Genomic DNA, 14,940 nt, shown 5'->3' on the forward strand with positions numbered 1-14,940 from the left:
GGATGAAAATATTGATTTCTTTTTCGGTTGATCGAAAAATATAATTTCGAAAAGGAAACGCCAAGATAAGAGTGGTAAGAAACATGTGAGGATAAAAGTATCACTCCATTTAAGCACTTTTTGAAGCAATTTGACCAACAACCCTATATATATATATGTGTGTGTGAGAGAGAGAGAGAGAGAGAGAGAGAGAGAGAGAGAGAGAACTCTGAAGAAACATCAAAAAGAAAGAACAAACAAACCAATAAATAATAAAGATTATGATGAAACATCAAAACTTTATATATATAGAAATTACCAAACAACTATACAAACGGTTTATGATGAAACGTTTGGAACCATCCCAACATGTCATAGAGTATGTGCATGGTGTCTTAAATACTTGGTTGCCATTTAAAAAAGATTTCAGCTATCCGCTCTCTACAGAAAATATGTAAAATACTTGCCTGTATAAACATTTGTTTTCCTTTTTTAGCGATATATGTTCCTGAGATTTATTTACATATATGTATATATTACATAGATGATTACTTAGAGAGATGACAGAAATCAACAATTTTTCTCATCACCTGTACCTGGGTGGTAAGGCACTTGATGTAGTGTGCAGTCTCATCCAACAAGTTGCAGACATCCATGGCTTCACCACCTGGAACAAGCTCTCTTAATTCATCAGTTTGCATATCAAGCCCACCTTTAGCAGTCTTATTTTCATTAATAGTAACATTAATAGTAGTACAATTTGTGGTCTTGACTGATGATCTTCTGCCTGAAAAAGCCGATCGACGGCTTCGGAACCTCGAAAGCATTGCCCTACTCCAAATTCTCCTGGATCTAACCGAGTAAGCCATAGACTTGTTAGATGCTACCTTAATTCTCCGATAACGTTGGAAGATCCTTGTGGGAGAAGGTGATGAGATGGGGTCTTCAGCATTTATCTTAGTCAAAGCCCCAAGGAACCTGGTGATGAACCTGGATTTTAGAGAGGTACTAGGGTTCTTCACCTGTTGAGGGGTATTCATCATGGTGGATCGATGGATGGGATGAAAAAGTTGCTCAAGTACTGATAAGAGAAACCTAGTAAGCTAGGGTATTGTTTTATTATGGATTTTTCGTTTAGGGTTTAGCTTCTGACACAATATCTATATATAGACCGAACCAAACAACAAAAAAGACGAGATATTGAGGTCAGGGGAAACAGATTTTGTTTTTCAACAACAAAAACATGAGAGAAGATGGGAATGAAAGAAAAGAACAGAAAAAAAAGGAGATAGGAAAGTATAGGAGGTGTAAAAAGGAAGGACACTTGGGAAATGGGCAAACCCTTAACATCATCTATTATTATTATTATTATTATTATCATTATCATTGTTAACTATTATTGATGTTGCTAGTGATCTAACAACAGCTTCTTAATAAATAAAATTATTATTAGCTATTAATAAAATTGTATAATAAATATATTGATAAAATAATAAATAAGGTTTTGATTGAATTGAATTTTGATGTAGTGATAAAAGTATTATGTGGTAGACATTAGAGTTTGGGTTTGATCTCAAACAATCTCATTCCCTCCTTCAATTATAAAAATTATATATAAATATTAAAAGAAGTAGAGATTTATGTGCATGAAATTTTTGAAAGATATAAAATGATAAAAATATTCTCAAAATAATTCAATTTACTTTGTAAAATAGTTTATTTGTAACACTAACTCAATTAATTACTTAATATATAATATAGACAATTAATAAACATATGAAGAGATTATTTTTTAATATAAAAATAATAGAAAGATAAAAGAGAATTACATTGAATTGGGGGTTTCATTTTCAGTAAATGTTAAAGGAGATGGGAAAAGTGAGTTTATGTGGGGGCAGAAATACTCAACCACTATATGCTCGCACATGGTTGAAATTTCCCGCTTGGATTATAATTTGTAGGGGCCTCTTTTTGCCCTCAAATCTTGTTCCCTCATTCATTTTGCTCTCTCCCATAAATATTTTGTTCTGTTGTGATTCCCCCCCCCCCCCCCCTAGAGCTTACATTTTGATGCTTTATGTTGATTGATTACAATATCATAAATTAGTTGTTGGTGTGAACTTTTCTCCTTTTGTTGTCCAATTGGGAGAAGTGATGGATGCATGGGGCTGCAAAATGGTAGCTGTCGACATTGAGTGATGGGGTTAAGGGTGGTGATGTCGGCACCAGGCTCCAAATATCAACACTGTTTCTTCTCTATATATACATTACTTCAAGATCAAATGAAAACTCATATTTGTCCTTTATCATATATATATATATATATATTTCTCACTCCATTTTGTTATAATTCTTTTAGAATTAAGGAGTTAATAGGAATAGTTTTGATGTTTTGAAAATTAATTAATTACGTTTTAATTATATCCGAAATTTGACTTTTTTCTTAAAAATATTTTTAGCTACAATATTGTGACATGTATACATGATTTTTCTTCCTAGGCAAACTAACCTCTTTCTTTAGTAGGAAACATTGAGTGCATAATACGACATTGGAAATCGATTTAAAAATGTATCTGAAAAATTTTCTAAAATCGGATTTGTTATGATAAATAAATTTTTTATCAAGTACCTATTTGTTAAGATTATAAGGAAAATTTTAAATTGCAGATGTCCTTTGAAAAGGTGCATAGGCCTTTCAATCAAATCAAAATGAAGTTTAAATTCTTCTGACTTTTAATTAAATGATTTTTTTCGCTATTTTAGAGTTTACAGTCGCTTAGAGAATGAGCTTTAGATCGAAAAACTGAACACAAGACAAAACCAAGACTCTCCCAAGGGTGAGTCTTGGGGTTTTTCGCTATTTGCTAGATTATTGCATTTATAATTACCCCAAACCTAGAAGCCAAACTCAGAAAAAAAAAATAGAATTTATTTGAATACAATAAAATTATTCAAATGAAATTATCATTAAATTTTTGCAGAACTTTCCTTTGGTATTGGGCATATAACATTTTTGACAATGCATTTATCAGTGAGTTTTAAATTGGTCATATATGATCTACATGAATGAAACATGAAATAAGACAGTTAAATTGTTAAAATATCAATTGTAAAAAAATTATGAAAATGCGAAAAACCATGTTAGTATTACACCAATAAAAGTGAATCCTTTCCTAGGAAAAAATATTAAAATTATTAAAACTATAAAAATAAAAATAAAATATAAAATAATAAAAATTACATTAAGTTATAAAAATATCTTTAATTTTATATATAACCTCAGTTGTAGTTTTCCCTCTCAATCCGTTTCACCACCTTAATTTGCATCTCAAAACACTCCCTTTTCATTACCCAGTACTCTTCTTCCTAAAAAACCTCTTTATATATATAATTCCTTCACTTTATCATCATCAGTCATCACTATCAACTTAAACATATATATAAAAATTATAAAAGAAAATGGTGAAATCTAAGTTGAAAATGCTAGCACTGTCGTTAATCGTGATAACATTTTCATTGACGATGGTGTTGTGTTATTAACGATGATTAGTGTGGAAATGACAATTTTGGGATTTTATAATTCTTTTCATAAAATTTTATTTTGTTTTATCATTTTATACTCTTTTTAATTTTTAATAATTTTATAGTTTTATTTAATTTTTGTAATTTTATTTTTAAAATTATAATAATTATATATTTTGCAATTTTCTATTTTCTATTTTTTATTTTTTATTTTTTTATTTATAATATTTTTATAATTATTATATTTTTTATTTTGTAACTTTTCATAAATTAAAAATTTTATAATAGTAGAAATAAATTAGGGTTGAAATGGGGAAAGAAGAACGTCCATGGTGGGACTAGGGGTGTGCATTCGGTTAACCGACCCGAATTAGTTATAACCGAATTAACCGACCTTCAAAAATTTTTAACCGTTAACCAAACCGAATTTAAAAAAAAAAAAATTAACCGAACCGAATTTTTTTCGGTTAAACCGGTCGGTTAACCGAATTAACCGAAAATCATATAATTTTTATTTTTGGTTAAAAATTAACCGATTTAACTGATTTAGTTCAACTGAAATACCAGAATTGATGTATATTGTATGACCAGATAACACTGAGTCCATACTTCTATTGAGGACTAGAGGTGTTCATGGGCCGGGCCGGGCCCAGAAAAAATTTCGGCCCGGGTCCTAGGCCCGGGCCCAGCCCGAAATATGGGCCTAGAATTTTGCCCAGGCCCGGCCCGGGAAAAAATTCATAAGCCCGGGCCCGGCCCGGCCCGGCCCGTTTTTTAAATAAATACCAAAAATTTATTTTAAAAATTAAAATAAAAATTAAAAAAAGTATTTTAAAAATATTTTAAAATTAAAAAAATTAAAAAAAGTATTTTAAAAGAATTTTAAAATTAAAAAAATTAAAAAAAAGTATTTTAAAAGTATTTTAAAGTTAAAAAATAAAAAATAAAAATAAAAATAAAAATATTTATTATTCGGGCCGGGCCGGGCCCGGGCCAAAAAAGTGGTGCCCGAGGCCTGGCCCGTTTTTAATCGGGCCTCATTTTTTTGCCCAAGCCCATATTTCGGGCCTATATTTTTACCCAAACCCTCGCATATTTCGGGCGAGCCGTCGGGCCGGGCCGGGCCGCCCGGCCCATGAACACCTCTATTGAGGACTCTTCCAGAATACCGTACATTTGGCTTTCCTATCATGTCTAGTTTCTTTGCTTCATGAAAACCGGTAACAAGACATGAGCTTTCGGAAGCAGTAGACCCAGCAAGCCGATTCAACTCATCTACACATGCGGCATGTTCTTCTGCACCCTTCACAGTGTAGAGTGATTCACTTAACCTTACTGCATGAATGGAGAAAACAAAAATTATAAACTAACAGAAATCAAATTACCCCACAAAAATTATAAACTAACATTTCTGCTTCCATTAACAAGGCAAGCAACAACAGGTAACATAAGGTATCCTAATCTTAACAAGTAGTAGAATAACTGAGTTCGAATTTTCGTATTAAACAAGCATTGCAGCAAATCCTTCATATTGCAACAGAACATAACACAACAGAGAAGTACGAAATGAGAGGCATATCCTAATCTTACCATTCCTCGTGACACTATCCACAAACCATCCAAGTTTAACAAGGAATAGACCATTTCTCGATCCATGTTTTACAGCGTGAACAACGTTTTGTTTAATTTAATTTGGGTTGTTGACAAAAGTCCAAGTATAATGAATACTGAATAGTGGTGGTCAATTTAAAATTTATTTCTCAAATATTGCTTCATTCCTAAATTTAATATCTTAAACAACAAAATCTCATCAATCTTATTGAAAAAAATTCATTTATACTTGCACTGGATCCAATGTATTTTGATAAAGCTAATTATGCTTTTACTATTTATATCATCTCTACTTTTAATTTTGTTAAATCAATTTATGTAATATTTTTAAAATATCACTTAGAATCTATGTCTAAAGTAAAGCAAATAAAAAATATCAGCAAATTCCAACAGAGGTCATATTAGATTACAATCATTAAATTAAAATAATAGAGAAACTAAATAAAAACGAGGTCATAATTAAACCTTTGATAAATTAGCAAATTCCAGCAAAGGATCTCAGTCACGCACGCAATAAAGGATGGAAGAAGAAAAGTATTGGAGAGTAAAAAAAATCTTGCAATGATTCGGAACTTAGAAAGAAAAAAGAAAAACTAAAGAAGAAGAACTGAAGAAAAAGGTAGAAAACTTAAAAAGAAACGAAGGAAACGTGTGCATGTTCGACTGAGATTTTATTAATTTTTAACAAAAAGAGACTTTTTGTAGCAACTTCAAAGTGGAATCACTGGACGTCCATTCCGGCATGTTTAAGCATTAAAAACGGACGTCCATTCATTCCGGCATGTTACCAGTGAAGAAATTGGAAAAAAAAACAAAACCCTAAAATTAAAAATGTATCTGCCATTGAAGAAATTGGAAAAAAAAAGAAGGAAAACTAGAAGAAAGCAAACTTGGCCTCTGGGTTTTGGTGTGCTGGAAGAGAAACGGACAACAAAAATGGTGAATTTTCCCGAATTGACTGAAAATCTGAGATTGAGACTGAGAAATGAGAAATGGCCAATTTGTGATTTTGTTTGCTGTTAGTGTTACCAGTACCCTACCTGCAAAATGTTTGGTTATTGGGCTTGGAGCCTGAATGCTCTGGAGAAAATGTTTGGTTATTGGGCTTGGAGCCTGGAGGAGAAAAATAAATTGGGTTGGCCGGCTGGGTTTAATTTAAGGCCCATTATCCTGCAAAATTCGGTTAAACCGAAAAATTTTAGTTAACCGACCGGTTTTGAACCGATTTAACCGTTAAATGAAAATTTAAAAAATTCTTAACCGACCCCCGACTGAAAAAATTCGGTTAACCGACCGATTAACCGAATTCGTCGGTTAACCTAATTTTTTCGGTTTTACTCGAATTTTGCACACCCCTAGGTGGGACTAGGCTAGTTTGATTATTACATATTTCATCAAAAGCTTTAGAATTAGACTACCTCACAATTATACTTAATTAGTTTGAGATAATTCTGCATTTTGGCTGATATCGAATTCTCATTGTATTATTCAAACTCTTTACCAATTCCCTTTGTTTTTCTTTATTACCCCATGGGTGTTGAGGATCAAAGTTCCAGAAGGAGGCCTCCTCAATTGAACCCACTTGGCTCCCCTTACAATTTGTTGGACGAGTAACTCTTGGGTTGGTGAATATCCTTGGCGAACTGAGTTGCATAAGTCATCTGTCATAATCGAAACAACTTCCAAATGGATATCGACATCTGGAATGGCATAACATTGTCTGAGAGGAAACCTTCCGACCCACTAAACATGCCAAAATTTAACTTGTCCACCACTGCCAATTTTCCATTTACACCCATGAAGCACCACCTCTTTTGCCTTTCCAAGTTGATGAAGCCTATAGTATTGATTATCTCTGAAAGATACATTACAGAGATATTTCATTCTCATGGTCGCGCACCAAAGGGAGTCCAGTTCAGATGGGAGTCTCCAACTAGCCGAGCACCCCCTCCCCCCCTTTTGTCTTCGATTGGCAAACTTGGTTCCAGCTCACCAAGTGGTTGTGTGTACAATCTGTAGAACCACACCAAAGAAAACTACCATTCACTAGTTACAGACGGAGACAGGAAGTGAACCAGATTGCATTGAATACATTGGAATTGCAGACTGAATTAATACCTTTCGTCTAGCAGGAGTCAAAACTTTCCCTTTCCAATAGCTAAGCTTTTTCATGGCCCGATCAGTTATGTGAGCATAAGTCTTATGATACATTCTTTTTTTTTTTGAAAATAAGTCTTATGAGACATTCTCTTATGAATTAAATGGACCCAAATTATTTGTTAGAGGAATACCACAAGCCGTACTCAACCAACTAGCATCCGCTCTATTGATATTTGGAGAGACAAACAACTTGGATTTCTCAAGGTTGACCTGTAGTCCAGAAGAATTGTCAAACTCAACTAAACAATCTCAGATAGTATTAATCTGGTCCAAATTAGCCTAGCAAATAGTCCTGGACAAGGTTGCCACATTTTCGTTTCTCTCTAGCTAAAATAGTTTTTCCATCACAAAGATGAATAGATATGGAGACAAAGGATTGCCTTGTCTCCGCCCATGCTGTGAAAGAAAAGCCTCTGATATTTATCCCTTCCAAATGGTGGAGATTCTACTACAACCTACACAAAAATAATCAAGTTCACTAAATTTATCGACATCCCAAAATCCATCAAAGTAGTAAGTAAGAACCCCCAAACCAGGCCTTATGAAGATTAATCTTTAAAACCATCAATCCTTGCTTTCTTCTCATAGACATCCACCACATGCTGTAAAAAATAGGGTACGAGGGTCTTAGAGATGTAGTATTGAATAAGCTAATCGGGCGAGACAAGGAAATGTTATCCGCATTACTTGTTTTGGGAATAAGCACCATCAAGACTCGTAAAATATCCTCATTGAAGCATCCTTCTGAAAAAGCCCCTTGCATAAGATTGTCCTTGAAATTATTCCAATATCTTTGGAAGACACTACAACAAAATAGGTTTTTAGCGGTATTTTTTTGCCCTATAAGCGTTGCTAAAATAGTTTGTGACGCCAAAAAAAACCGTTATAGATAGCGACTTAAAATTTGCGGCGTTTATGTAGGAAAACGCCGCTATAGAACATGATCTCTAATGGCGCTTCTATCACAATCGCCGCAAGAGAGTCGAGCATGTTGTGGCATTTGTAACTAGAATCGCCGCAAAAGATCTTGTTTTTTAGTGGCATTTTGTAGTAAAAGCGCTGTTAAAGATCATATTCTATAGCGGCGTTTGTGGGAAAATGCCACTAACATTAATAGATTTTACCAACTCATTTTATTTCATATAGAACTCGAATTTTTAACATATTTTCCTATAACTTCAAATCCAACAACAAACTTCAAATCTAAATGATACTATCACGAAAGAAATATGTATACGATCTAAATAAATAATTGAAATAACAAAATATATTCAAAAGTTATATTGTTAAGATATTCTCACAATAAGAAAACAAAAGTCTAAGATGGTAGATTCTGCGATTGATTTTGCTGAAACATCTTCATCATATTTTGAAGCTGTAGCTGGAGTTCGTCATATTTTCTTGTTGCCTCTGCTGCTGCCTCTACTTCCCTCGCTGTTGCCTCTACTTTAAGTTGTAGCTGAAGTTCATTATATTTTCTTTTAGCCTCTGCTTCTCTCGATGTTGACTCCGCTTTAAGTTGAGCAATTTGCTCAACTGTGCTCGATTGCATCTGAGCCATTTGGTCTCTTAACCTCTGAACTTTAGCTTGAGCCTGATTTACCGAAGGCATGTATTGCTGCAAGCTGAATCCAAAATATTGGGTTGGGCTAACGAAAGATCCTTGAAATCGAACCCAACCATACCTTTTAGGACCCAAAACTTCAGTAATAACTTGGCTATCAATGTCGTCTAGATTAACAAAACTATCACTTGAAGCAATAGCTTCTAACTCCACCCTTTTATCATTTAGTTTCTCCTAATAAATCAATTAAGGAGTTAGAAACGAAATATATAATCAAGCAAATGCAACATAACTTGACGTTATTTGCATTACAAACAATGAATTAAACCATTATAATTAAACATGATAAATATTTAAAATAATTCAAATTTTATTAAGTAAATGTACCATAATTTCTGCAGTTTCAGTAGTCATAGGAGATCCATCTTTCTTTCTATGTGTAATGTCAAAAAGTTGAAGGCATCAACCTTTTTGACCAGACGACAGTTCCTACAATATACTAGGAAAAATATTATTTAGTAGAAAGCAATTAATATTTGACACAATTAATAAATTCAAAATACATCGTCATCAGCTACACAAGCAAAATTTTTCGACCTAGCTGTGTGCGTGAATTTTTGTTTTTACCTACTTGTAGTTCCAAATCGCTCACGATCCTACATTATGAAATTATTATTACATATATAGTAAATACTATAAACCGAAATAATTATAAGAGTTTGGAAGTACGTAATACCTCTCATTTCTTTGAATACCAAAATCTAATTCCATCTTCTCATTGGTACCTCAGCATTCCCGGTGGGACATTTCGCAATTTCTCTTCGAGGCTTATATTTTTCTTAAAATATTCCTTTTTTTAAAGTACTTTTATGGTCTCTCCATTTCTTTGCTAATGCTTTCTTCACATAATTATCTGAGACCTCTAAAGTAAATTTCTCCTGCGAGTAACACAAGTTTAGAGAGTAAATATAAATGAAAATTAAACCAAAGTATTATAAATTACATTCACGTTATTACCTTAATATTATCCAGAGCATGATTTTTGTCACTATTAGGCATATGATGCCATGACTTCTAGTGATTGGAAAAAGATTGACATTTCGTGCTATGATGCCCAAGTATCCTGCTAAAACTAGAGCTTCTGATCCAATAGGCTGACCATGACTGTTTCTAGATACTTTGACACGCTCCACAAAATTTAGATTGTATAAATTCTTTAATAGTGTATGTCCTCGAGTTTTACGCCTCCTACCATTTTCAGCTAAAAAAATTGTATATGATAATATAAGAATTTGAAACAAAAATCAATAATAAAAGTCAACATGCATGTAAATTAAAGTTAACATTACTTTGAATTTCTATAGGTTCGTCAACTGTATTCGGAACATTCGAAGATTTAATAGCAGTCTTTTGATCACTATTTGTTTCTTTCGAATTTGGAGGAATTTGAATAATATTTAGATCTTGCAATATTCTTCTAGGCATATTATCTGCAATACACATAAAATAGTTGAAATATTAGTAACTAATTACAACAATAATAGTAATTGATATATTTAACAAGATTAAGATTTAAATTATAATATTACATATAATTAAAAAAAATGAAAAATCTTATTACATCATGATTTGTAAATATCTTCATCCACATACTGGCGAACCCATTGAAATTGTGTACTAGTAGTAGGGATAGTTTCATTTAGGTTTTGTTCTGGAAAAGGCAAAATTTTTTATCTTTATTCGATGTCATCTCTACTTCCATTGCCCATGTCAAACAAGTCTCTAGGGCTGTTACGGAGTATAACATATCAACTCTCATCAGTTGGATCTTTCGAGTAAAAAACTTGTTTGACTTGAGAAGAAAATACATACGGCTCATCTATCAATTGTTCTCCAGTGTGAATTAATCGAGAGAAGTTCACCATTGTAAAACCAAATTGATCTTTTTAATTTCGCGAGCAGTATTAACATCAACCCAATCACATCGAAATAAGACAACCTTCCGTTTGACATAGTAATCCAACTCAATAATGTCCGTAAGAATTCTGTAATACTCCACATTTCCCTCAAAAGGATTACTGTCCTTAGCACTAGCATAACCTGTAATTGAAGAATTAACAACTATTCCACAATTTTGAGTCCTCCTTAATCTTTCGCGAGATTTTGTATGAAACCTGAATCCATTAATGAGGAAGGCATTATATCTTTTTACTACTTCATTCGGACCTTGGGAAAGCCATTTATCTTCTTCATTGACGTCCCTTCAACTCCAAACCTATTAAATTGAAAGTAAATCGATTATTTATAATGTTATACGAAAAAATTATTATTTGTCATTGAAAGTTTTAGTTGCATATCGTCTGCCCAACCATTCATAAAAAGATTCTGTGAATAACTTATGAATCTCTCGATGTTGTAATCTTTGGGAGCGTGAACGAGATCTCAAGACTTGTTTAAACTCACTATGTTAAAAAGTGGATTACTTGGTTAAAAAATAAACAAATGAAAAAGATGAATATTTATCGAATTCTAAAACTTACTTGCATAATGGTTCAATTGAATCATGGTGACAAAGAACATATCGATGTGCTTGTACCCAAGATCTATCATCTACTTGTGCAATTTCAACTTTACCGATTGGTTGTCCATAACTTCAAAATAGATAAGTTTCAGCTAAGTTATGATTAACAAGCCAAACATTTCTACTTGGTCTACTCAATCTTGTTTTAACATCTTCTAAATATCTAGAGCAGAAAGTCATACACTCATTTGCTAAGTAACCTTAAGCAATTAATCCTTCTGGATAACTCTTGTTACGATAATAAGACTTCAATTTGCATAGGAACCTAAACACGATATACAACATTATCAAAAGTTGAAGTTAAAGGTATATTCATGAATGAATAAAAATTTTGCAAATGAATTAGAATATTTCTATAGGATACATCCACCGATAGAAAACCGGTCTACCAAGTTTTGCTTTATGAGGGAGATGGATTAGCAAGTGTACCATAATTGTGAAGAACAAAGGTGGAAAGATCTTCTCCAAGTTGCATAAAGTTAAGGTGGCTTGATCTTGTACTTTCTCAAGTTCTTCAACAATCAAAACCTTGCCATAAATAGCTTTCATTATATTGGATAGTTCAATTATACAAGACGTCACCTTTTTTGACATACAACAACGTAAAGCAAATGGCAGTAAATCTTGCATCAATATGTGATAATCATGTGGTTTTAGGGAATATAGTTTTCGATCTTTAAGAATCACACATCGAGATATATTTGATGCATACGCATCTAGGACCTTTATATCCTTCAACGCTGTGCAGAACACTTCTTTTTCTTTCTTCGACATTGCAAAAATAGAGCGGCAATCGAGATTTTCCATTCGGAAGTAATTGGGGATGAAGATCATTTCAAATTCCCATGTCAACTAGATCAAGTCGACTCTTACAATTGTCTTTTGATTTTCTATCGACATTGAGAATTGTCCTGAAGATGTTTTGGAACGACAGAAATGTGCAAGTGTACACAATCGTAACAAGTAATAAAGTGACAAGTAAATGTCGAGCTATCATACCCACAGGGACTGTGAAAAGAATTATTTATGAATGCAATTAAAAAATACTTTGGTGAAGAAAAATATTTTGATTTGAGGAGGTGATTAAAAACTAGGATTTTAACTAAGTAAAATAAATAAAAATAAAATCAAAGTTCCAATGCACGATTTCAAAAGATGATTTTAATCAAGATCACATAATTGTGCTAGATTATTTACATTTCTTAACTTAGAATTATTAAAGTCATGTTTATGTTGATACGAATAAATTCACGGCAACTTGGTAATTTGCTAACTTATGAACATACTTTCCTACCAAAATCCATTTATCTCTTGACTATATATCTATGTCAATTCAACTGATTAAACCAATTTTAATAAGCAAATGTGTTAATGCATATACATACTTATGAAATTAAAATAATCTTTTGCACATATCTTTATGCCAATTCAAACAATTAATTTAATATCATAAGCACATAAAAGATTATGCGAGGTAACAATGTATTTCTACCTTGAAAACAGTTTAATCACAATAATCTTGCAAGTTATGCAACGCTAATGTATCGTTAGATACTGTTGCTAATTTAACCCTTAGCTACCTTATATGATTAAACATGCACTGATTAAGTATCGTGTCAATTAATTACAATTTCAATCCGTTTAAATAATTAATTCATTAGTTACCTTACAATTGTAATGCAAGAATAACTTAGTCATGGTTTTACTTAATCAAACATCTTACCGAGGCCTATAACAACACAAACACAATTTTAATAACTCAAGTAGATGAAATGCAATCAACCTAACACGAACCAAATTTAAGTCATATTAATTAAATTAAATATATCAACATCACAAATATTCATAAACATGTTCATAACAACAATAATAAAATTAAAAGGATAAGGAACAAGAATCAAATCTAGTGTTTCTCTGAGGCTTGACTAGTTTGCTCCGCTCCTTTTTCTCTGCTTGTTCTTGTTGAACCGAGGCTTCCACGAACACTTGAATGCTGCTCCAAATGGTGGTTTAATGACTCTTTTTCAAGAGGTGAAATCGACAAGGGAATGGGGAAGAAAATGAAGAGAGAAAAGTGAAGAATGAATGGTTTTGAGATGTGTTTGAAGTGAGCAGCCAAGGGGAGTATTTATAGGTTGAGAAGGCTGCTAAAAGTAGCCAAAATCAGTATCCAAAGACTCCCCCCATGGTCGGCCACACATGTGGCATGTTTGAAGATTTCAAACATGTTACTTTTAGGTAGGGGCAAATCTTGAAAGGCATGAATAGTGGAGGGGTTTGAATGCAAATTGAAGGAGTCTTCAAGGGCCATTTTACAAGCCAAATAATCAGCCAAACAAGATGATTGGGTCAGCATGTGGGATGTTTTTGGGATGCCCAGTGCTCTGTTGGATCGGTTTTCTCGATTCAGCTCAATTGGGTCACTTTTCATAATTAATTAATTAATAATAATTTACTTAACCCAAATTAAACTGGATTAAAATTAAAATTAATTATATTATGAATTAATACACATAATTTGGACCATCTTAGGCTAAAAAATTAATTTTCCTTGATGCTTCAAAATTGCTTCTCGATTTTGCACTTCTAGCAGTGTCTGCTGAGCCGTTTTTCGCCCTTTGTGCAAATCTATCAAAAATAATAAAAATTTGATATAAAATTAATTAAAATTCAACATGTTCATAATTTGAGTGAAATTTAATTATTTTATAATAATTATATATTTTTCAACAAGAATTTTACCGAAACCGCATGAATTTGAGTTAAAAAGGGCATGAAAAATTGTGTATATTTTCGTGTTTCCACACCCCCAAACTTAATTCATTTCTCGTCCTGAGTAATGCACAAATTTGAAAAGAATTTCTCGGAAACACCTTTGAAAAATGCCTTTAGAACAATATTTTACCCAAAATTATGATTTTAGTATACTTATGCTCAAGAACAAGAATAAGAAATTTGATATTTATGTTACTTATGTATACATATCATTCAAATTACTCTCAATTATTTTAATGATAGCAAAAGTAGGCTAAATGCTTTCTCAATAAAGACATGCTAAATTCCTACCAATTTGATTTTATTCCCTTATTCAAGATTAAGCTGCAATCATTAAGTTTAACTTATGCCTTCATTTGTTGAACGTAACAATTTCTCTCCACTGATGTAGGTAGCATAGAAACTTGAATCAATAGGTCTTCAAAAAGGTTGTAACGTGTCTAGGCTAGGGGTAGGCAAAAGATAGATAAGTTTAGGCTAAAAACCCTAGACTCAACTTGAATTAGACCTTCGAAATAATTACCTTCAATACACCAACTTACTTTGTTTTCACATGCTCTTTTGTACATCTATTTCTTTCAAGTACATATGCTCTTCTCTTTCTTTCTTTTTTTTTTGTACGAGGATTTTGTTGTATGTACTACAATTTTTTGAGCATTTGATACTTCTTTTCAACTCCCCCAAACTTATTTTCAAAGAACATTCTGAATAGTACTAAGTCTAGTGTTTGAGACAATTTAAAGATAAT

At 32.5% G+C, this 14,940-nt stretch overlaps 1 protein-coding gene across 1 annotated transcript; it reads right to left on the bottom strand.

Moving 5' to 3' along the window:
- Window positions 1–249: 249 nt before the first annotated feature.
- Window positions 250–1,292, bottom strand: LOC105784711 (transcription factor IBH1). The gene has a single exon (XM_012610640.2). The coding sequence runs from the start codon at window positions 1,020–1,022 to the stop codon at window positions 528–530; it is 495 nt and encodes a 164-aa protein (XP_012466094.1). The 5' UTR covers window positions 1,023–1,292; the 3' UTR covers window positions 250–527.
- Between the last annotated feature and the right edge of the window lie 13,648 nt (window positions 1,293–14,940).

This window comes from Gossypium raimondii, chromosome 7 (genome assembly GCF_025698545.1).
Source record: "Gossypium raimondii isolate GPD5lz chromosome 7, ASM2569854v1, whole genome shotgun sequence".
In the NCBI taxonomy this organism is placed as follows: Eukaryota; Viridiplantae; Streptophyta; class Magnoliopsida; order Malvales; family Malvaceae; genus Gossypium; species Gossypium raimondii.

Excerpts from the sequence above, each read along its gene's own strand:
- LOC105784711 (XM_012610640.2), bottom strand. The coding sequence starts at position 1,022 with ATGATGAATACCCCTCAACAGGTGAAGAACCCTAGTACCTCTCTAAAA.